The sequence below is a fragment of the Salvia miltiorrhiza genome, chromosome 1 (genome assembly GCF_028751815.1).
Source record: "Salvia miltiorrhiza cultivar Shanhuang (shh) chromosome 1, IMPLAD_Smil_shh, whole genome shotgun sequence".
Taxonomy (NCBI): domain Eukaryota; kingdom Viridiplantae; phylum Streptophyta; class Magnoliopsida; order Lamiales; family Lamiaceae; genus Salvia; species Salvia miltiorrhiza.
Window position 1 is genome coordinate 36,303,899 of NC_080387.1, and position 23,365 is coordinate 36,327,263.

At 40.5% G+C, this 23,365-nt stretch overlaps 5 protein-coding genes across 6 annotated transcripts; 4 read left to right on the plus strand and 1 right to left on the minus strand.

The window, feature by feature from the left end:
• Positions 1-512: 512 nt before the first annotated feature.
• On the plus strand, positions 513-3,821 carry LOC131022997 (4-hydroxy-tetrahydrodipicolinate synthase, chloroplastic-like). The gene is made up of 3 exons (XM_057952537.1): positions 513-863; positions 1,413-1,497; positions 2,658-3,821. Exons 1-3 carry the CDS (start codon positions 818-820, stop codon positions 3,583-3,585), a joined length of 1,059 nt encoding a protein of 352 aa, XP_057808520.1. The 5' UTR covers positions 513-817; the 3' UTR covers positions 3,586-3,821.
• Positions 3,822-13,925: 10,104 nt separating this feature from the next.
• LOC131023003 (cysteine-rich repeat secretory protein 55-like) lies at positions 13,926-14,863 on the plus strand. The gene has a single exon (XM_057952543.1). It carries the CDS (start codon positions 13,954-13,956, stop codon positions 14,725-14,727), a length of 774 nt encoding a protein of 257 aa, XP_057808526.1. The 5' UTR covers positions 13,926-13,953; the 3' UTR covers positions 14,728-14,863.
• Positions 14,864-15,201: 338 nt separating this feature from the next.
• LOC131023019 (cysteine-rich repeat secretory protein 55-like) lies at positions 15,202-16,252 on the plus strand. Its single transcript, XM_057952558.1, has one exon. The coding sequence runs from the start codon at positions 15,376-15,378 to the stop codon at positions 16,144-16,146; it is 771 nt and encodes a 256-aa protein (XP_057808541.1). The 5' UTR covers positions 15,202-15,375; the 3' UTR covers positions 16,147-16,252.
• On the minus strand, positions 16,253-19,095 carry LOC131023009 (asparagine--tRNA ligase, cytoplasmic 2-like). Its single transcript, XM_057952549.1, has 5 exons — positions 18,477-19,095; positions 17,707-17,949; positions 17,116-17,637; positions 16,612-17,042; positions 16,253-16,538 (listed from the first exon to the last, which is right to left on the minus strand). Exons 1-5 carry the CDS (start codon positions 18,849-18,851, stop codon positions 16,355-16,357), a joined length of 1,755 nt encoding a protein of 584 aa, XP_057808532.1. The 5' UTR covers positions 18,852-19,095; the 3' UTR covers positions 16,253-16,354.
• Positions 19,096-21,326: 2,231 nt separating this feature from the next.
• LOC131023025 (EPIDERMAL PATTERNING FACTOR-like protein 9) lies at positions 21,327-22,189 on the plus strand. 2 transcript variants are annotated; one of them, XM_057952568.1, is made up of 3 exons: positions 21,327-21,581; positions 21,720-21,796; positions 21,899-22,189. In XM_057952568.1, the coding sequence occupies exons 1-3, from the start codon at positions 21,521-21,523 to the stop codon at positions 22,055-22,057; spliced, it is 297 nt and encodes a 98-aa protein (XP_057808551.1). In that variant the 5' UTR covers positions 21,327-21,520; the 3' UTR covers positions 22,058-22,189. The 2 variants fall into 2 exon arrangements, with proteins under 2 accessions (XP_057808551.1, XP_057808547.1); XM_057952564.1 differs by having other exon boundaries at positions 21,333-21,581; positions 21,884-22,189.
• The last annotated feature ends 1,176 nt before the right edge of the window (positions 22,190-23,365 follow it).

Sequence of the window (23,365 nt, forward strand, 5' to 3'; positions counted from 1 at the left end):
AGTTGTGGCTCAAAATAAAGAAAAAGAAAAGTTAAAGTTCATGGGGCAAAATAATTTCTGTATTTAATATTTGAGTAATTGCATCTAATGACACATTGAAATTGAAAAAAAGACTAGTATAACTTTCAGTACTATAACTTTTATAATTTAGAGGATTAATTATAGTTTATATTTATATCATGAACTTTTAATAAATATTTATTTATAATTTTAAATTTGATTTATTTTTTAAATAATTTAAAATTTGAGAAATAATTTTAATTAATAATCATAATTACACTAAAATTATATTAATAATCTATTTTTATTGTAATTACAATTAAAATGATGATTAATTGTCACGAAATTAGAGTCTGATGTAGGTAGCATATCGTCATCGAACCGTCGATGTAATCGAAATTGCGCTAAAAAGTAATACAATGACAATACTAACTTTCACACGCGATTCCGATTTCACCTATAGTCCCGGACCCCGGTAATAATGAGTTGAATGAGTACTCATTTGATGGAACGAACAAGTATTACGATTTGAGCTGGACGTGTTTTGACACCTGTCATTAGACAAAAAACCTAATTGATAGCACGTCCGCCGCCATGGCCAATTTATTCAGGTTTTTTTAACTCTACCTCTTCCCCGTATCGTCGCCGCCGCCCCACTCTAGCCGCCGGTGTCGACCTCCGTCCCCAGGAGCTGTGATATTCTAATGCGTCTGAGCTCCCGTCGTCGGAGCGTTAATCGTTGCTGGAGAATTACGTAGTTTTGCTTAGCCATACTCTCTTCTCTGTCTTCTCTGTTGGTTCGTCGAATTTTCGTGAAATGGCGTTGGTGATCGGATGTTGCTCTCTCAAGTCTACTCATCGAGGTAAATTGCGATTGATTTTTGTAGATCTGAGACTGGAATTTCGGCGGTTTTAGAGTTTTCTTCCTGGAAGTAGTCGGAATCCGCTCTACACGGAAGGACCGTAAATTTAGCGCTACTTTGATTATTCTCTTATATTTTTCTGAAGAAAAAATTGTGCAAGTATCATGCAAGTTCTGCGTGATTTCACAATGAAAAAAGTATACTGAACCTAATTAAGGTAGCAGTTTCTCGATTTTTTGGTTCTTATTTCGAGAAATTGAGTCTGTATTGCTGCTTTGTGCATATATCCCTTGGAAATGGTTACTTTCATGGTTAAAAGTAGGTGATCTGCTTTGAGTACTTCATGCGCGTTCACACACACAACTAGGTGTATTTTTCCTGGTGGTAGTTGATGTAGTTTATAGATTTAGGCACAATTTGTATGCAGCGGTTTGAAGAAAGATTAATAATGTTTCTCGTTCACCTCCAAACTCCTCTCTCTCTCTCTCTCTTAGATTTTTTATTTTTATTTTTTTTTAACTACTGATGCCAATTTCTACTGCTATGCAGGTGTGCTTCCAAAATGGAGATCACCTAGAGCAGCTGTGATTCCCAACTTTCACCTCCCAATGCGTAGTAACGAAGTTAAAAATAGGTAATTGTGCGGTCAATTTGATCACATCAAGTGAGTTTCCACTATTCGTTTCCTGCTCTCCAGTTCTTTCAGTAAAAGAGTATCGTGTTAATTTAATCAAATGTTTGATAGATGATTATATTTTAGTGGTAGTAAGTGTAAGCTTTGCATTTTAAGTTGAGCTAGAAATCATTTAAATTGCTGTGGTGATGATGACAGTATAATAGTGTTTATGTGTCCATGTGCATGTGAGGGAAAGTCTAGCTGATTTCGACTTGTCTCCAACCATTTGTTGTCTGCGTTTCCTAGCCTGTTTTGCCTAATATATTTTCTGTCAATTTGTCATCAATGTTTTCTAGAAATATCTATCAAAAAGAGTTTGGGTTTATTATGGCTAATAGTTGAGTGTTGAATCATTAGTATGTACAAAAGCTTATGTCGGTTGGGTTTTTCATACCTTTGTTTTGTCCCTGTGCTTTTTAATAGTAGGAAGTTCCGATTAATTATGGCTAGTAGTTAGTTGAGTGTTAAAATCATTAGTATGTACAAAAGCTTATGTCGGTTGGGTTTTTCATACCTTTGTTTTGTCCCTGTGCTTTTTAATAGTAGGAAGTTCCGATTAATTATGGCTAGTAGTTAGTTGAGTGTTAAAATCATTAGTATGTACACAAGCTTATGTCGGTTGGGTTTTCCATACCCTTGCTATGTCCATGTGCTTTCTGATGGTAGGAAGTTTGATTAATTATAGCTAATTGTTGAGTGTTGAATCGTTAGTACGTACAAAAGCTTATGCCGGTTGGGTTTTTCATACCCTTGTTACGTCCTTGGGCTTTTTGATAGTAGGAAGTTCGATTTACTACGATGAGATTAAACACACCAAATATCAGTAAAATTAATTGGGAAGTAGTATATAGGTGCAATGTATGTGTTCTCATCGGCGAAGCAATTTGTCTTGTATTTAATACAAGAAAGTGGTATTAGATAAGAAGTCATAGTAATTAAACTGATCTTTTATGTGGAACATGACGTGCATTTGAAATGATAGTCAGAATTTCATCATAGATATATCTCTAGAAAGCTCAAATTTGCAATAGAGTGATGGAAGGAATATATGTAAAGGAAAAATATTTATTTCATATCCAAAGGAACCAGCATGTGTAATGTGAAACTCCTGTTTGCAGGACTAATGTTGATGACATAAAATCGCTGAGACTGATTACAGCCATCAAGACACCGTATCTCCCGGATGGTAGATTCGACTTGGAGGCCTATGATGCCTTAGTGAACATGCAAATCGAAGATGGTGTCGAGGGAGTGATTGTTGGTGGCACCACTGGTGAAGGCCAGTTGATGAGCTGGGACGAGCATATTATGCTCATTGGCCACACGGTGAACTGTTTTGGTAGTTCTGTTAAAGTCATTGGCAACACGGGGAGTAACTCAACCCGAGAAGCTATCCATGCCACTGAACAAGGCTTTGCTGTTGGTATGCATGCAGCGCTCCACATTAATCCTTACTATGGTAAAACCTCCTTGGAGGGTTTGGTCTCTCACTTTGACAGCGTGCTTCCCATGGGCCCTACGATCATCTACAACGTTCCATCACGGACTGGCCAAGATATCCCACCACGCGTGATTCACACCGTAGCTCAGAGCACCAACTTGGCAGGCATCAAGGAGTGCGTTGGAAATGACAGGGTGGAGCAGTATACAAGCAATGGTATAGTTGTGTGGAGTGGGAATGACGATGAATGCCACGACTCAAGGTGGGAATACAATGCTACTGGAGTAATTTCAGTTACAAGTAATTTGATCCCAAGTCTAATGAGAGAACTCATGTTTGGAGGAAAGAATCCAGCTCTGAACGCAAAACTTATGCCTCTAATCCAGTGGCTTTTCCGCGAGCCAAACCCGATTGGTGTGAACACAGCCCTAGCTCAGCTCGGGGTCGTGAGACCAGTTTTCCGGTTGCCATACGTGCCCCTTCCTCTGGCCAAGAGGGTCGAGTTTGTGAACATAGTCAAGGAACTCGGAAGGGAGAATTTTATAGGAGAGAAAGATGTCCGGGTCTTGGATGACGACGACTTTGTTTTGATCGGTCGGTATTAGGTGAACCAGGGTTTCGTTTCGACTCGTTTCTTTTGATATGCCTTGCTTTTCCTAAACAATAATTGAAAATTTTGAGTTCTGCTCTCTTGTGGTGTGGCAAGGTAAACTCCCGAAGCTGCTGGTAAGTGGAGATGCTTGGTGCTTGTAAAGTAAGCAGTTTTGTTGAATCTCGTATCAGATTTTCTGTTACACTTTCCTGTTTAACTATGATCGTAAACATTTCTGTTTTCATAAAAGTAATTATACTGTAAATGCACTTAATTTAAAAATTAACTGTGATTCCATAGAATTCCAATCTAGGACAACAAATAATGAGATATGGAAGAAAACTTTACCGTGAAGCTTGGCTGGAAATGAGCATGAGAGATGGGTGATTTTATACAAGAAAAATGGATGACAACTTAAGATGTAATTAATCAATGGATAGCATTAGCTTTGCTAAGTCAAAGAATTAGCCTCTCTCGAGGGCTTCGCTTAAATAATTAATCAAGAAAATTACATTTTACATTGCAGTGTTTATTTCTAGAAAATGTATATTAATGGACTCGGAGCATATTCTGAGCTCATCATTCACTTATATAACAATAAATTAGTTTTAATAGTTTTATATTTTACTAAATGGATGCAGAACCTGAATTATCATAATTGAGCCTTAAATATGTAATTAAAAGTTGGGTCATGACAAAATACTTTTTGAACTTCATCTGCCAAGCTCACGATTAATGCCAGCGACTGCGGGCAAGATGGAGCTTCAAAAATTCCATCGTAAGATCGATATTCTTAGCTATTTCAACTTATTTTATTCCAACATATGTTTATAAACATGAAGTTATAATTTAAGTCATATTTCATGATAAATATTTATTACTCATAGTACGAAAATCCTAATGTGACCATAAGAATGTGACATTGAAACCTAAAATCATGTGCGACCTATTTTACACAAAATAAACAATATTCATGATCAACATATATGTTTACATGAAATCAAAACCGTTAAACAACGAAACAATCATGAAAGCCGACAATAAAATGGCCATCGTGAGGTTAAGAACATCATCATGTCCACCATCGTGACCTTAGATCACGTTTTTCATATTTCATTTTTCGACTACTAAACGCATTATGCATACCTTTATATAAAGTGAGAAACAAGAAGGCGCCTCCATTGAAGTTTTCTTATTCCCTTTTGGTCGATGGTTTGAATAATTTTATGAGGATTTTGATTTTCTTTTTCGTATTTGTTTTTGTTTCTTTTGTAGAAAATATAAAGGTGATAATATGTTATGTTGAAGGCCACCACAACTCTTGCACCATTACTACCATCAACAAAACTTTTTACACACGTGTGCGTGTGTTGGTCAAGCGGTAAGGAGTTAATGTCTAAGGCCAAAGGTGGGTTCGAGTCCCCTGTGACGCGGCTTTTAAATTTTTTTATTTAATACTGTTAATTAATAAAAAAAAACTTTTTACACACAAACTTTATTAAAGTGCCTTCTTTAAATACCTATTCCCATCAGAAAATCTTCACACGAAATTTGCAAATTCAATTAATAGTGTTTCAGAGACACCACCCACCCTTCACGCGCCCACGATCTTGGCCTGCCGTCGTTCTCACTTCTCACAATGGTACCCACGATCGTGGGTAAGGTAGTGTTGTAAAATTTAACTTGCACTATCAAACAAATCATATGATCTACCTTATATACCTTGTTGATGGTGTATGAGATTTTCAAGGTTGGTATGTGTAGTGGATAAAATCCGACTGACCAGAGGTCAGCGAAATCCTCGCCAGAGGAATCAGCGAAGTCCTCGCCAGAGGAATCAGCGAAATCCTCGTAAGAGGAATCAGCGAAACCCTCGCCAGAGGAATCAGCGAAGTCCTCGCCAGAGGAGTCAGCGAAATCCGCGCCAGAGGAATCAGCGAAATGATCCCTCTGCTCTGGCAGAGGCGCGATCCCTTTGCTCTGGCATCGACATGATCCCTCTGCTCTGGCAGAGGCGCGATCCCTCTGCTCTAGCAGCGACATGATCCCTCTGCTCTGGCAGAGGCGGGATCCCTATGCTTTGGCAGCGACACGACTCCTCTGCTCTGGCAGAGGCGCGATCCCTCTGCTTTGGCAGCGGCATGATCTCTCTGCTCCGGCAGTGGCGCGATCCCTCTGCTTTAGCAGCAGCGCCATAGTAAATATCTCAACACGAAAGTATACAAACTGGATTATAAGCTTACGAAAACTTAGTCAAACATGGGTGACTAGGTCAAATGAAAGTCGCGGAAGATCATTTCCTAAAAAATCGGAACCGCTAGGGTTTCAAAGAACATTCCAACAAACCCTAACCCTAGTCGCCTCCTTGCAGGTCCATAACCTATAAATACTACTTCATTAACACCAGGGGGGGAGGCCGTCATTGACATTCAATCTTATACTCACAATCTATCAATCTGGTGCTCTCTCCGCTCTTCTGTTCCGCCTCCACGCTCACAACACTCTAGGGATCCGATCGCCCCGCTAGCCCGGACGTCCGTCGTCCCTTATTCCACACCGCTCATTAGCTTTCATTCAACTTTTGGGATATTCCGATCTCCCGGATACATCACTTTTTACTACTATTTATTTATTTCGTTACGTTATTTACGCTGACTATTTCTATCAGTTTACTGACTTGAGCGTTGGAGGCCCTTCCATCGACACCCCCACCGGTGCTCTTCGGAGGGCTCTAACGTTGCTAGTGGTTTCAGGTTGCTAGTGCCCATCGATCCAGATGTTATTGACGTCGCTTCCGTGATTGTTGGATTCACCCCCTATAATTTGGCGCCCACCGTGGGGCCCTAGCAATCAAGCGAATCAACGCACTTTCCTTAGATCTCTACGAGCATCAATCATATCTGACGGTTGTGATGAATCTGAAACTCCTGATGCACCCCATGTGGCTACTCAGGCTGACCTAGCCGCCCAGATCGCCACCCGGAACTACATCACTCTCGATCCCGTCAAAGGGCGTAGGTAACTCTACGGAGCATGGCTCTACGGAGCACAATCTGGCCCAAGAACTACATTTGGTTTGATCCTCGCCAGATGTAGGTAGAAAACTCTCCGGAGTGCAGCCACCAACCTCAAATCGACATGTCTCAGCCTGTCCCGCGACGTTAGCACCTTGCGAGATACAAGTCACCAATGATGACTCCTCTACACGGACAAGATCAACCTGTATCATTGGAAAGAAACATCATCACAACATGAAATTCAAGACCATTGGTCTCTAGTCATCCAGTTGAACGAACCACCCAGCTTGGAGCAATCAACGAGATAGTAAAAAAGTTTGTAAATATTTATTTTTTTAAAGCTAGAATTAGCCACTTGTTCAAATGTCCACATGGTACTAGCCACAGTTGGTCGAAGTCAATACGACCCAAATATAATGAATTCCAACTTGCTTCAATGTCAAATACTTGACTTGGACAATTTAGAGCCAACAACTCTACGATTCCATATTTTGCTGCATGAAAGCATTAAATCAGCTAACACACCAAGATGGGACACAATTCGCCCAAGTCAAAATCACAAGTTGGCCAACGTCAGCCACTTCCAACTTGGATCACCAAACAAAATCAAAGTGTCATTTCGATTCTCAGAGATTATCTCACTGCCCATACGACAATTCATTCCAGCTTGGCAAGATAAATAAAAATGTTAGAACCACATACGAGATGGCACATACGAATCCAGACTGGCTTTGCCTAGATGCAATAAATTCTCCAACATCAATTCCAGGTTGGAAAATTCGAAATGAAAAATAAGAGGACAAGCTGGGAAGTCAGCTTGGAAGTCAAGTCTTAAACGACGCAATGCAAAGAAAAAATAACAAGCAAACAATAACAAAGTCTGTTTTTCGCCTCAAAGAGTCACTCTCCCATCTAAGGACGGTCATCTCCGGTGGTCATCCCGACAAAGTTGCTAGCAAGCTGTTCATGCTCCTTCTTATCAGCCTTCCACTCATTAAATTCATCTATGTATTGTTGGACATCCCAAGTCTTGGGGGGCTGATTTTCGAGGTATGCCAAGGCAATCTCGCCCCAAACTCGAACCTCCGTCTCACAGCTTGCATAAAGGATTTGTCGCTCCAACGCACAACCTTATCTTCAAAATCTTTGCAGTCCGATGCAGCTCACTCCAGCCGACGAGCGTCTTCCAACTTGGCAGACTCCAATTTCTTGACGATTCTATCGGCCTTATCATGTGCCTTATTGACGGCTGTCATCTTGTCTTGCCAATTAGCTTGTTCAGCCCTCAACTCATCAAGCTCTGCCACCATAGCAAGAGTTCTCTCCATGAGGAATGCAGCTTTCTGCACACTCTACAACAAACACAAAATTGCAACAAGTTGAAAATTAAAAAATTCATGTCAACAAATCTACACTTGAACATACTTACCAAAAAAGTTGATCGAAGCAACGTCTCCATCACCCTTCTTTTTCAAGTAATCCCTATCACTTGGGAGTAGTAACTGTTTGGCTACCCCACGGACAGATCCAGGCTGGGAATGTGCAGACACGTTTGAAAATGACAAGTTGATGAAATCGTCCGTCTGATCAGATAAGGTAAGATCGACTTCAGCAAACCTCCTCTTGCAAGCTGGAGCACGAGATGAGTGCGGAACACACATTGTAGCAACATCATCCGTAACCACGCCACCCGAGCTGGCAGCCTTCTTCCTACTCTTGCGGATTACCTCCATGGCAGCGCCCTTTCCAAGCAATAGAGGAACATACAGCTTCGACATCCTGTGATCTACATCAAAATGAAAACACTTAGTTATATTGACGACAAGTTGGAATAAGGTAGAATTATTGAATAAGCAATACCTGGAGGAACGCGGCTCCACAAAGAGCTAGCTCGTAAGTTCGCGTCGGTCAAAATATTACAGCAATGACGCTCATCTTCGCTAAAACATAAAACCAATTGGGCCTTTCCGAATCAGATGGAGCGCAGCCAGATTGGCGCAAGAAGGAATAACATAAGCAGCACGAATTTCATCCAACTTGTCAAATGTGATAACAAATTTCGGACTCCTATCTCCCAGCTTGTACGCGTGAATACTACCTTCAAGCGGTCCGGAACGATTTTCACCAATTCCAGATTAAAAAATAACCATACCACGACGATCCCGAATCGTGTTCCTCATCACACCATCTACACAGCTTGTGTCATCGGCCGACGATCTATAATTTTCACTACTCGACCCATTCGACATAAAAGAGACAGACATGTCCAGAAGCACCTAAACAAATAAAGTGCTAAGTAATAAACAGTGTAGCGAAGCGGAATGACTCTTGTTTTTGTCACCTCCCCCTCCACACCCAGGGGGAAAAAACTTTAAATGTAAAAGGCGCAAGCCCATATCGCCCCAAACACCCTGAATTTAGCCTTAAGTTTATCAACTAAGTCTAAATGTGGGGGATAAAAAATTTTTACGTCAAAGGCTCACGCCCATCTCGCCCCGAACACCTTGAATTTAGCCTTAAGTTTAAACAACTAAGTCTAAATGGGGGGAAGAAAACTTCATTTAAAAGACGCAAGCCCGTCCCACCCCGAACGTCTTGAATTTAGACTTAAGTTTCAACAACTAAGTCTAAATGGGGGGAAGAACTTACTTATACAAGGCACAAGCCCGTTTCACGAACCGGAGGTAAAGACCCGTCGTGTCCATCAGCGCAAAGTGCGCCTCTCCCAAACTGAAAATTTTTTCGCTTTGCCAGAGAAATGGCTCTTGCCAGAGAAATCACATTCGCCAGAGAAATGGCCTTCGCCAGAGAAATGGCTCTTGCCAGAGAAATCACATTCGCCAGAGAAATGGCCTTCGCCAGAGAAATGGCTCTTGCCAGAGAAATTGCCTTCGCCAGAGAAATGGCTCTTGCCAGAGAAATCATCTTCGCCAGAGAAATGGCTCTTGCCAGAGAAATGGCCTTCGCCAGAGAAATGGTTCTTGCCAGAGAAATCACTTTCGCCAGAGAAATGGCTCTTGCCAGAGAAATGGCCTTCGCCAGAGAAATGGCTCTTGCCAGAGAAATCACCTTCGCCAGAGAAATGGCTCTTGCCAGATAAATGGCCTTCACCAGAGAAATGGCTCTTGCCAGAGAAATGGCCTTCGCCAGAGAAATGGCTCTTGCCAGAGAAATCGCACTCGCTAGAGGAATGGCTCGTGTCAGAGAAACGGCCTTCGCCGGAAAGATCACCAAAAGAGCGGGGAAATCTCCCGCCTAGGGGCAAATTTACTCTTATGCCTTCGACCACGCGAGGCGCATGTTTTAGCAACGAATTTACTATCTTACCTCCAGCATGGATTTATAAATAGCCATGTACGCGTAATCTAAAACCTACGCTATCTTTGCTTGCAACACTACAGCAATTTACTCTCGTGCTCTCAACAATCCAATTATCCTCTCTCACCTTTCCAATCAAACACTAGGTACAATTCGCGATTCAACAACAATTCACCGATTGATTCTATATCTATTCATTTATGATTCATCACCACCGTAACATCCAACGCCATTGGATACATTTTGGGCCTTTGAAAGTGCCGCGGTTCTAGGACGCCCAGTGTTATGTCACCCCGACCATTTAATTCCACGTTTTTCCGGCTCACCTATTTCACGCGAACTGCCGGGAATCAAAGAAAAGGGCAACGCCCTGCTCACTATGCGCACCCTATACAAGTTAAATTGCACTCCACAGTTGAAAAAATTCCAACTATGGAGTGGGGGACAAACTGTAGTGGATAAAATTCGACTGACCAGAGGTCAGCGAAATCCTCGCCAGAGGAATCAGCGAAGTCCTCGCCAGAGGAATCAGCGAAATCCTCGCCAGAGGAATCAGCGAAATGATCCCTCTGCTCTAGCAGAGGCGCGATCCCTTTGCTCTGGCATCGACATGATCCCTCTGCTCTGGCAGAGGCGCGATCCCTCTGCTCTGGCAGCGACATGATCCCTCTGCTCTGGCAGAGGCGCGATCCCTCTGCTCTGGCAGCGACATGATCCCTCTGCTCTGGCAGAGGCGGGATCCCTCTGCTTTGGCAGCGACACGAATCCTCTGCTCTGGCAGAGGCGCGATCCTTCTGCTTTGGCAGCGGCATGATCTCTCTGCTCCGGCAGTGGCGCGATCCCTCTGCTTTAGCAGCAGCGCCATAGTAAATATCTCAACACGAAAGTATACAAACTGGATTATAAGCTTACGAAAACTTAGTCAAACATGGGTGACTAGGTCAAACGAAAGTCGCGGAAGATCATTTCCTAAAAAATCGGAACCGCTAGGGTTTCAAAGAACATTCCAACAAACCCTAACCCTAGTCGCCTCCTTGCAGGTCCATAACCTATAAATACTACTTCATGAACACCAGGGGAGAGGCCGTCATTGACATTCAATCTTATACTCACAATCTATCAATCTGGTGCTCTGTCCGCTCTTCTGTTCCGCCTCCACGCTCACAACACTCTAGGGATCCGATCGCCCCGCTAGCCCGGACGTCCGTCGTCCCTTATTCCACACCGCTCATTAGCTTTCATTCAACTTCCGGGATATTCCGATCTCCCGGATACATCACTTTTTACTACTATTTATTTATTTCGTTACGTTATTTACGCTGACTATTTCTATCAGTTTACTGACTTGAGCGTCGGAGGCCCTTCCATCGGCACCCCCACCGGTGCTCTTCGGAGGGCTCTAACGTTGCTAGTGGTTTCAGGTTGCTAGTGCCCATCGATCCAGACGTTACTGACGTCGCTTCCGTGATTGTTGGATTCACCCCCTACAGTATGAAACTCCATATGTGCCTGAACAGATTTCGAGGAAAAAATCTGATAGACACTTGTATACATCCTTCATGATATTAATGACATACTCCCTCCGTCCACCAAAGATATGCCACTTTTCTTTCGGCACGGGTTTTAATAAAATGTGAGTGAAGTTGATAGTGGAGTAAGGGTCCCACTTTAAATGTGAGTGGAATGGTGTGGACCCTACTACTAAAAATGGATGTGACATATTTTTTGTGGACGGACGAAGAAGGAAATTGTGGCATATCTTTGGTGGACGGAGGGAGTACAATTTTTTTTAACCAAAAATGGCTCTTGCTCGAACACAATCTGATTCCTAGCAAACCAATGGTGATTTGTAGTGGTGGCTAAGGCAAGAATTTTTGCCTTTTGTACTATTGCCAATCCTTTGGTTTTTGACGTGGTGTACTTTATTTCACTCGGTAGGGTAGTCATTTCATGCCTAAGCTTTAGTCATTCTCTAATGAAGCTTCAAACTTTTTTTATACATGCACATTTGAAGAAGAGATGTTCATGAGTTTCATTTTCTCGATTGCTTATAGTTTTAAAATATTGAAGTGATCAATTCAGTCCAGTGTTTTTAATCGCCTCTGTAATGCCATCCATAAGGTGATAGAGAATTTTGGGGAAATGAAGCTTCTCTAGATTGCCTTATGTCAAAACAATGCTCTCCCTTTGCACGTAGAAATTCATACGCTTCTGCTTAGGTTCTTGTAAGCTCATTCGTTAAGCCTTGCCTTTGTTTTTTCCACAGTTCCTTCACTCTTTGTTATGATAGTATCTTGGATATCCAAAATAATTTTGATGAGTTGTGAGTCGCCTTTATGTTCAACAATACTCTAAATATCACGCAGTTTTAAATATTCCTCGTGAATCCAAAGGATCCATAAAAAAACATGTTTTGGAGTGAATATTTCAAAGAGTTTTAGCTAAGAAGGCCTTATTCCATGTTAGCCTTATTTCAAATACTTTAGTTTGGCAATGGATGGTGATAGAGTTAATTTATTTAACTCTATTTTCGATTTATTTGAATGTTTTGTCTTCTTTATTAATTACTCTCTCCGTCCCATTAGTAATGTCGCAGTTACTATTCCCTCTGTCCCATTATAAGTGACTCAAAATTTAAGGAGAAGGTATAAATTTATTAAAAGTGATAGGGCCCACACTTTTTTAAGGGTTAAACTTTTATGTTTATGGAAACAGGTCACTTATAGTGGAAACAGCTCAAAATGGAATAAATGCCACTTTTAGTGGGACGGAGGGAGTATATTAGAACGTCCCACTAGTAATGTCTCATATTTTTTTTTAGTAAAAAATTAACTATTTAAAATATTATTAATGGTGGATCCAACCCACTTTATACACCAGCTCACTTAAAATAATCCTTAAATATTTTTCACCAACTCACTTTATACACTAATTACATTTTTTCTTAATTTTCATGCTCAAAAGTAATGGGAATTACTAATGGAACGGATGGAGTATTATTTGTTGGAGAATAAATTGTTAATCTTGCATATTATCGACTGAAGTAGGTAGAAGAATGAATAATTGAGACTTAATCAAATGGTACATTTTAGGAGAAGTGATTGAAGAGCTTGACCACCAAATTTACGTTGACACCAAACAATAATCATAATTCACGTTCTCAGCAACGTAACGTTACTATCCAAACTTCAAGACCTCTCTATACATAGATGATGAAGTCACTGCATTCGGTACCAATCACCTAGAGCAAAATACAAGTGCTGAAAAGTAGATTTGTTAAGATGTGCTTGTTCCAACATCCAAACGCATATTTAGTCTATCTTACCTTAAGTTGGAGACTCATGAGTCTTAGATATAAATCAGTAGTTTGTGTTGTTGAGAGGACTTGTATCTGTCTTTTATAGCTTTAGTAAGTCTCGCTTGTTGCTAGCACCTTCGATAAGATTAGAAGAGAATTCTATGTCTATAACATCTACTTAGTAAGGGGGATTTTTGTTAAGTAGATAGTGTTTTATTGTAAGAGAGATTCTTATAGTGAATTGACAACTGCAATTAATTAATTGCACTATAAATTTATCTATTGCATTCACTTTATTTTTTCCATTGTTTTATTGCTTATCATTAGTAATTGTTAAATTCTTTATTTCTATAATTAATTTAATATCCTTTATTTTGAGGTAGCAGGAACTTTCAAATGGGTTATGATGACATAAACCAATCAAAACAGTCATGTCCATGTTAACACTCAAGAATCCATTGGTACAAAAATCCCACTAAAAAAACTAATGAATTAGGCCACATTTCGTGGCCCATGCACCAATCTTCCAATTGGGCAGATATGAAGTGGAAGCTTTCAACAATTGAGATCTGTTTTATAATATTTTGGATGGCATTGACTTATTCATTCTTTCTAGAATAGCACTTGACTTTTTCACTCTAGAAGAGAGGGGGGAGAAATGTCAAAAAAATCTCCTCACATATCCATGTATACACATCTACACTACTATAAAAAGGCCAAGCCATGATGAGATTCTTCGACTGCAGCCATGAATCTCTCATCCATTCTGCTCCTCATCACCCTCTCTCTCTACATTCTCACAGCAGAATCTGCAGATCCTGCTGCAAATCTCTGCAACAATGACAGCAAAGCCAATGGCACCATATCAAGAAACATAGACACCTTACTGCCTAAACTAGTCTCCGGCACCATCCAGAATGGCTTCATCGCCACCTCCTACGGCGGAGTCTACGGGCTCGCCCAATGCAGAGGCGACGTCAGCAGCAGCGACTGCTCCTCGTGCATCCAAGATGCAGCAAAGGAGATCAGAACTCTGTGTCCCAACCAAGCAGATGCAAGAATCTGGTATGACTACTGCTTTCTGAGGTACAGCACCCAGAAATTCTTCGGAGGAGTTGATACCTGGGGAGTTTACTTGTACAACACGCAGAATGTGAGTGATCCCGAAGTTTTCAACAAGAAGTTGGCCTCGTTGATGGATGTGATCAGCAAAGAGGCGGTTAGGACATCGAGCAGGGGGCTGGGGCGAGGGAAGACCGATGTTTCTGAGTTCGTTAGGCTTTACGCGTTGGTGCAGTGTACCAGAGACCTCTCTCAGATCAACTGTGCTCAGTGTTTGGCCATTGCTGTCAGCAATTTCCCCACATTTTGTGATAATAAGAGAGGCTGTCGCGTGCTTTACAGCAGCTGCTACGTTAGATACGAGCTCTATCCCTTCTTCTTCCCTCTTGATTCTCATGAATCCTTGAATTCGAGTTCTCATCAGGACAAGTATGAGAGGGTCATGGCTGTCAAGAATTGATGTTGTAATGTGTCTTTGTTGGGGCAGTTTGCACTTCATCTTCTTGAAATTTAGTCATCATATTTTCAGTAATGTTGTATTTAAAATAATCTTGAAATGTACTAGTAATAAATAATTTGAGTGATGTTGTATTTCAGTTTCTGGGAATATGATTTATGTACATTGTAGACATGTTTGATCCTGTTTGGAGGTTTGACTTTTGATTTATGTGCGAGATCAAAATTGAATGAAAGTTGGTGCATGTATTTAAACGCTTAATTTTTTTAGATGTGCATGTTTTGATTCTGTTTAAGGTTTGGTATTGGATGGGGTATGAGGGCACATAAACCAATCAAAACAGTCATATGCATGTCAACAATCAAGGCATGAGGTGAAAACAAAAATTCATTGGTACAAAAAAATCCCACTCAAGAAACTAATAAATTGGACCATTTTCGTGGCTCATTCACCAATATTCTTCCAATTAGGCAGAGATAAGTGGGAAACTTCCAATAATTGAAATCTGTTTCTCACATTTTGGATTGCATTGACTTTTGTCATTCTTTCTAGAGCACTTGTTCATTTTCAACAAAATCTCCTCACATAGGCATGCATATCTACACTAGTATAAAAAATCCCAAGCCATGATGAGATTCTTTCATCACAGCCATGGATCTCCTATCCATTCCCCTCCTCATCACCCTCTCTCTCCACATTCTCGCAGCAGAATCTTCCGATCCCGCCGCGAATCTCTGCAACGGCAACAGCAGAGCCAACGCCACAACATCAAGAAGCATAGACACCTTACTGCCCAAGCTAGTCTCCGGCACCATCGAAAGCGGCTTCATCGCCACCTCCTACGGCGGGGTCCACGGCCTAGCCCAATGCAGAGGCGACGTCAGCAGCAGCGACTGCGCCTCCTGCATCCAAGATGCAGCAAAGGAGGTCCGAACACTCTGCCCCAGCCAATCAGATGCAAGAATTTGGTATGACTTCTGCTTTCTGAGGTACACCACCTATAAATTCTTCGGAGAAGTGGATACCTCGGGAATTTTCTTGATCAACACGCAGAATGTGAGTGATCCCAAGGCTTTCAACAAGAAGCTGTCCTCGTTGATGGATGAGATCAGCTCTGAGGCGGTCAGGAGCTCGAGCATGGGGCTGGGGCGAGGGAAGAGAGAGGTGTCCGAATTCATTAAGCTTTACGCGTTGGTGCAGTGCACCAGAGATCTGTCTGAGCTCAACTGTGCTCAGTGTGTGTCCATTGCTGTCAGCAATTTCCCCACAGTTTGTGGGGATAGGAGAGGCTGCCGCGTGCTCTATGGAAGCTGCTACGTTAGATACGAGCTCTATCCCTTCTTCTTCCCTCTTGATTCACTCGAGTCTTTGGGTTCGAGTTCTGAGGAGAAGTATGAGAGAGTCATGGCTGTCAAGAATTGATGTTGTAATGTTTTTTTTTTTTCTTTTTGTTTTTTGCTGTTATGAATATCTGGTGTAGTGGAGCTCACCATGGCCTAATAAAACTTGTGACATGTTGTTCTTGAAATTTAGTGACAAATATTTGTATTTCAGTATTGCAATGTTATTTATGTACATTGTATACATGTTTGATCAAATCTAGTCCTAATTTTGAGTATGTTGTGAGTGTCTAGTTGTGGAGTTGGCCGAAGCTCCGGGGGAAGGGGGTGGCGTCGTGGACATCATTGAGGCCGGTGGCGTAGAGCACGAAGGGGTCGAACATGAAGCTGAAGCCGGAGCACTTCACTGCACCGTGCCTACGCAGATCAACATACCACTCATACTGCTTCTTCTCTAACCCCAACTCCTTCATCCTGCAACACCAAACACAACCATAATCAATAACTCGACTGCATTCATCAATTTCAATTTTCAAGATTTGCTGACCTTGCGCTCAACATGTTGAACCTCTCCTCGCTCTGGCTTCCCCTGATGAGAGCTCCCACCTTGGGCACGATCACATCAAACGCTGCACACGTCTCTCCATCATCGTTGCAACGGGCATTGAACGGCTTCAGCTCCTTAGGGTGGTTGTACACGATCACGGGCTTCTTGTATACCTCCTCTGCTAAGTGGAACTCGTGCTCCTCGGAGAGAGGCGCGCCCCACTCAATGCTCCCCTCGAATTTCCCCTGCTTCAAAACCTTCACTGCTTCTGTGTATGAGATCTTCTCGAATGGGCCTTCTGCGATGAGCTGGAGGCGGTCCACCACGTGCTTGTCCACGCGCTTCGCCATGAACTTCAGATCCTCCGCGGAGCTCTCCAAGATCCGCCTGCACACGAACTTCAAGAAGTCGACTGCACACTGCATAGAGTCCTGAAATTTGCACAAAACAAAATAGATTCAGGAAATGAAGAAACAGTCGGTATGAATGGGAAAATGCAGAAACCTGTAGCTCGGAGAAGGCCACTTCGATCTCGACCATCCACATCTCGGCCAGCAGCTTCTTCGACTGGGAGGCGCTGGCGTGGAATCTAGGCCCGAAGGAGCAGACGTTCCCCAGAGCGGAGGCGTAGCTCTCGAGATGGAGGCGGCCGGAGGCGGACAGGTAGGTCTTGCAAGGGAAGAAATTCAGTGATTTGTTTCCTCTTTGCTTTGCCTCAACTTGAGAAGCTAGCTCGGCTGTTTTCTTGAGGTCCTGCACGGCTGCGGCTAACGCTTCTTTGTCGCTCTCGTTCCTCTTAAGTTGGTCGATCTTTTTGGTCTTCTCCTTGAGGGAGGCGCGTATCGTGTCGAGCTTGATGGCGTCGCGGCTCCTCTCTTGCGCCTCCGCGACCACGAGGCTCTGGCCGAGGCCGTCGCAGTCGGTGGCCGTGATCACGGGCACTTGCACGAGTAGGAATCCATTCTCTTGGAAGAATGTGTGGGCCGCTTGCGTGAGGCCGTTTCTTATCCTCATCACGGATGCAACCTGCAGCCGACGAAAGAGTGATTTGAAGAGAGAGAATGGAACGAGAGATTTTAGAGAGAGGGGGCGAACCGTGGTTGTTCGTGGACGGAAATGGGCGGAGTCGCGGAGCAACTCCAGAGGCAAACGCTTCTTGGAGAGAGGGTATCTGTCTTGATCCACGCTTCCAATGTGGAGGATATTGTCTGCTTTCACCTCTATTCTATACTTCTCCTTCTCCAGCAGCGACGGCTTCTGAAACAAGCCCTCCACTAAAATGCACGTCCCCGTTGCCATAATATGCGCCGGTGGAGCTAAGCCGGAATCCACAACCACCTAAAATATTCATTCAACTAACTTACTAATTTTGTTTTGCCTTATTGCCTGAAAAAACACCAATTATGGCCCATCTTTTATTTCCAACTTCAAAATTCAAAATTGATACACTTTCCGTTCCATTACAAATGTCTCATTTTTTATAATAGGATGTCCCACTACAAATATCTCATTCTTTTTTTAGCAAAATATTCTCTCTCTGTATCTAATATTTAAATAATTTCTATCAACTCATTTTATCTACTAATTCACAATTGAGATTTTGACATCTAAGTTGGCTTTTGCATGCAATTTGGTGGCATAAAGTCGTTTCTATTTTGGAAGTGTCACAATTTATGTGTTTGTGGTGCCACATTGGCTTTAATTTGGACGAAAATTATTTCAATAACGATAAAATTACAACAATTGTTAAAATCGTTTATTTTTGTACCAATTTTAAAATTAAAATCAAAGTTTGCGTAATTTTTAACCTCAAATAACTCTTTTGTTAATTTATTTTTAAAGAACGATTGAAGTTTTGCAGTAACCTGGAGACTTGAAACGCAGGATCCATCGCTAATCTGCAAGATTGAGATGGAGGGCTGCGGCGGCTTGGGGAGAACCGACTCGATTTTGTCCCGTATCCGCTGCTCGCCGCCGAAAACCTTTATGATCGACCGGAAAAAGGGGAGCTTTGTTTGGAGGACTTCGACGCAGCTGATGTCTTTGGGGGCTCCGGCGGCGGGAGGCGGCGCCGCCGCCTTGAATTCCCGGGAGGACTTGACCCAGCCCCCGACGACCACCCTCTGTCCGATCAGCCCCACGCCGCCGTCTGGGCGGCTGGAGATTGAGTCCAAGGTGACCCTTTTGGAGTATTTGGAGAGGGGTAGTGGGGATTCTACCGGAGCTTGCTCGGAGGCCATTTCGGAGGAGAGGGATTTCGCCGGAAAAAGTTTTGAGATGAACAAGTGTGTGTGTGTGTGTGTTGTTTGATTTTGGTGGGAATTGTTGGAGAAGAGAGTATATATACATATATGTTGATGGGGATGGAGGAGAAATGATGCGTTGCTTGAGGAAGTGTTGAGAGAGAAGGAGAGTTAGAGAGAGAAAGGAAAGGGATTGTTTGAGAGAGAGGAGGAAGAAGAAGGAAGGAGGGGAGGATTGGTATTCTTCAGACCTTGGATTTCGCGGGAGTTTTAAATTACTGTTTTTTCAGTTTAACGTATTTTCTAAATATTTTAACTAGCATGCATTCAACACCGAATTAGACATGACTCAACATATTTTTTTTCAACCTACATTTTGTTCGAAACAAAGTATAATTTCTTCTTTTTTTGTTATATCGTTCTTGAAATTTCATTTTTTTTTTCATTGAAGGTGTTTGAAATGGTAAAATTAAAATTGAACGGATTTAATTCAATTAAGCAAGAATATAGTATGAGTATTTTTTTTATTTTTTTAAAAAAAAGAGGGAAGACGAGCTTTTATTACTTGATTAAACCATTGTCTACAGTATTCCTAAACCATCTAATTCATTATATTTATACAGAATTAGGTTAAAATAAAAACACTTCTTACACCATAAAATAGGATTCAATATGAGTTATTGGATCTAAAAAATCGAATGGTCAAATTTATTCCCATTTCGAAGTCCTCTAATTCACAGCAGAATATTCCAGGGATGGATGATAATTTCACTCTTCAATATTTAGTTACTCCAAGATTTTGAGGATTACATTCATTTAATTTTGTATTACTTTTGAAATCTAAACAAATTTATAAGATTTAATGTTATACCAAAACGTAAAAGAACAAAATATCAAAATTTTTAGAACTTTCACACGCCGTATATGGAGAATTCAGGTATGCGCTGCTATTCATCGTAATTTTTATTCATCATCGTCTATGTTTATGATTATAAATTCATATACAATTTTCTGTTACTTTTGTAATGAAGTTGTGCTATATATAATTCACACAAAATTGCTTTCGAGTTCATATAGAAATTAATTGTTTCACATTCATATTAGTTGAACATGTTAAATTTATATATACTATCCAAAGAATTATGTACTCTTTTCGTCTCATTAAATATGTCACTATATTTTTGGGCACATGCAATTATTAAAAAGAAGAGTAATTAAAAGATAAAAGTGAGAGAAAGTGGTGGAGCCCACAACTTTTTATGAGAGATGTTTTTTTTTTGGAATGAGTCATTATTAATGGGACTGACAAAAGAGAAAACTGAGCCATTATTAATGAAACGGAAAAAGTATAAAATTATATTGTGATAAATCATATGTACATGTGTTTATATTACATAGAATGTAAGAGCATCCGCATTGGTGCCTACTTGATAGCTTACTTGATAGCTTACTTGATAGGAGGGGACCACATTGAGTAAGGCGGTCGTATTGGGTATGTAGAACATGTATGAATTCGCTATGTAAATATCTGAATAGCGAAATTAATTTTTTTGCTGCCTATGAGATTCGAACTCAATAACATGAATTCATCAAATAAAATGATGCAACCGTAAATCTTAATGATCTAAAGGCTGAAAATAATTTATATTTTATATTTTAAAATGTGTTTTTATTTTAGTGATTATTTTCAAAATTCACTCATTATTTTATATCGTTTAATAGGATTTACTGGAGTGGGAGATATTTTTAGGGTTATGACTGAAAAATCTTATTCGATCCATTTGTTTCTGAAAGGATCTAGAAATAGCTTCAACTAATTCGTTAGGTGAATCTTTGGAAACTCAATTATTTTATTGAAGGAAAAAAAAATAGTGAAATGACTCACTTTACGAGTCAATTGAGAATCCTTTTTCATTCATATAATTGGGTTCACCTTTATGGGTAGGCCCATCTATAGTCTACAAGGAATCACATAATAAATTAGTTAAATTACTTACTGATAAAATATTTATCATCACACCTAGTAAGTCGCACCTTTTGGGGGGGTTGGGGGGCACAATTTCTATTTTCAGACAAAAAAACATGGAGCTCTATTCAATTTTTTAAATAATTTTCTAGGTATATTATATTTACATTATTCAAGATATTTATGGATTAGATGTTTTAAAAGGTTCATAGTCCATGGGCCTCATGGGTTTTTTTGCCATACTGATACAATTATACAAACAAGCTTACAACTCTACGTATTGGAATTCTTGCAATTTTCATGATAGGATCCTGCAATAAAATAAAATCTTATACCACATGTAAAAGAAAATGAATTTTTTTTAGTGTATAAATTTGAAACATCACTTGATTATTTTGTAGTACCATTTATTCCACAGACAAAACGGCTGCATGAAAGATAGCAAAACCAACAAAACAAATAAAATAAAATAGAATGATTTACAAAGTTGGAAAGATACTGTATAAGATTTTGTAGGTCTCTGGAAATGGAATGATCCAGCAATTTGTTATTTGAAAATGTAGTTTTGTCTGTTTTTGTCTTTGCAGTAGTACTACTACATATATATATATATATATGTGTGTGTGTTTATGGTCAGTATTCATTCATATTTACATTCTTCACATCCTTTCTCTTCTCCAAACACTTTACCACTACGATTATGGAGAAGCGTTTGCTCCTCCTTGGCTTGCTCTGTGCAGCACTTCTACTCCTAGTTCAAGGTCACAACTATCCCTTCAATTCTTGCCATATATATTTGAATTGTTTCATCATTCATTCTTTTAATGGTTTGGGACATTTAGTTTCATCTTGAAAGAAAATATATATATGTATTTTTAATGTTTTTGGGAATGCTGCAGATGCCACAGGGTCCAGAGTTCAAATGGCACATCTCAGAAACTGGAAAGATGACCATATTCCATCAGCAGAGAGAGAAGTAAGTAAACTATGAGATTATAATTTTTTCTCCAAATTTTCAATGGCATCAAGACATCAATGTCTGAAATATTGATTGAATTACTAGTTGTGGGAAATGCAGCAAAGTTCTAGAAGGTTCTTGATCGGCTCAGTAGCTCCGACGTGTACCTACAACGAATGCAGAGGTTGCCGATTTAAGTGCAGAGCAGAGCAAGTTCCTGTTGAAGGCAATGATCCTATAAATAGTGCTTATCACTACAAATGTGTCTGTCATAGATAATTTTTTGGCATTTTTCTTGCATTTTTTTTTGGGTCAAAATGTAGAGTTAAGAGTCTTTTCCTTATGTTTCTTATACTATTATAAATTACTGTTATTATTAATAAGAGAACTTATGGGTCGGTTTTGTTAAAAGTTGTTGTGTTTGTGCCATTTTTGTGTTTTAAGGTTTTGGAATGTTATTATGAGCAGATTCTTGAGTTTGTTTTAAGGTTTTGGAATGTTGTTTACCCTATTGTGTGTGTGTGTGTGTGAGAGAGAGAGGGAGAGAGAGTATACATGATATCGCTCCATGTTAGACAAATGACTAAAATTATCAAAATCTTTATAGATTAGAATTTTGAAGAATTCATTTTGTGTGCTGCTACTTAAAAAAATTAAACAGGATGTTTGTGAGAATTAATCTATTTCAATTGAGGTAAATGAGAGGAAGGAAATAAAAGGTAAAATGCCCAAAACACCCTTGTTTCCAACACGAGACAAACATTTTGACAGCAACACATGAAAATGATTTAAAAAGCACAAAACATATCACTACAAATAAACTGTTCCTTCACACCCCTAGTATTTTGACAATGATAGCAACAAAAAATTGACCCCTGAAAATCACTAAACCCGTTCCTCGTGATGCTATTAGGGTGACTTTTATGTGATTGTAAATGTATCGTAAGAAAATGAAGGGTACCCCATGATAATATATTATCATGAATTAGAATGTAAGTTGGGAAAAAGAGGCTGGCCACATTTTTTTTCTGTTATGCCCGAGGAAAATTATCCCCCTACAAAACATGTGAAAAGAGTTGGAAAATGATGAAAAATATATGTTTTTCATCATTTTCCATCAAAGAGAACACACCCTTCGAGATAAATTCACACACAATACACGTACGCTAGGTGTAAGATGGCATTGACATAGAACCCTTAAAGGGCGATGTCTCACAGACACCGTGAGACTGGTCAAGATCCGAATCCACACACATTCGAGTGGCATCTACATTTTACTTTGTTGGTATTTGTTGTAATTACCAATACACCGTTGCACATGAGTTTGGATTTGGACCTCAACCCGTTTCACGGTGAGACAGTCTGGCTGAACCTTAAATATCTGAACTGGCATGCACCTGCATGTTCATCAGATACAAATCCATCAGGTGCAGCAGCATCACTTTCGACCCACGAACACTAGAATCTCTAAATTCACAGTGACAATGATGGGTGGGTTGCAAGAATGTCTCTAATGGTGAAAAAAGGAATCACAAAGCACTGCAAGTGGCACATGTAAGTGGTCCCAAAATTGGTGACATGATGCTA

Excerpts from the sequence above, each read along its gene's own strand:
- LOC131022997 (XM_057952537.1), top strand. The coding sequence starts at position 818 with ATGGCGTTGGTGATCGGATGTTGCTCTCTCAAGTCTACTCATCGAG. Across the intron at positions 864-1,412 it reads TCTCAAGTCTACTCATCGAG|GTGTGCTTCCAAAATGGAGA; the intron begins GTAAATTGCGAT and ends ACTGCTATGCAG. Across the intron at positions 1,498-2,657 it reads AGTAACGAAGTTAAAAATAG|GACTAATGTTGATGACATAA; the intron begins GTAATTGTGCGG and ends TCCTGTTTGCAG.
- LOC131023003 (XM_057952543.1), top strand. The coding sequence starts at position 13,954 with ATGAATCTCTCATCCATTCTGCTCCTCATCACCCTCTCTCTCTACATT.
- LOC131023019 (XM_057952558.1), top strand. The coding sequence starts at position 15,376 with ATGGATCTCCTATCCATTCCCCTCCTCATCACCCTCTCTCTCCACATT.
- LOC131023009 (XM_057952549.1), bottom strand. The coding sequence starts at position 18,851 with ATGGCCTCCGAGCAAGCTCCGGTAGAATCCCCACTACCCCTCTCCAAA. Across the intron at positions 17,638-17,706 it reads TCCGTCCACGAACAACCACG|GTTGCATCCGTGATGAGGAT; the intron begins GTTCGCCCCCTC and ends CGTCGGCTGCAG. Across the intron at positions 17,043-17,115 it reads TGGCCTTCTCCGAGCTACAG|GACTCTATGCAGTGTGCAGT; the intron begins GTTTCTGCATTT and ends TGCAAATTTCAG.
- LOC131023025 (XM_057952564.1), top strand. The coding sequence starts at position 21,521 with ATGGAGAAGCGTTTGCTCCTCCTTGGCTTGCTCTGTGCAGCACTTCTA. Across the intron at positions 21,582-21,719 it reads ACTTCTACTCCTAGTTCAAG|ATGCCACAGGGTCCAGAGTT; the intron begins GTCACAACTATC and ends GGAATGCTGCAG. Across the intron at positions 21,797-21,883 it reads TTCCATCAGCAGAGAGAGAA|TTGTGGGAAATGCAGCAAAG; the intron begins GTAAGTAAACTA and ends TTGAATTACTAG.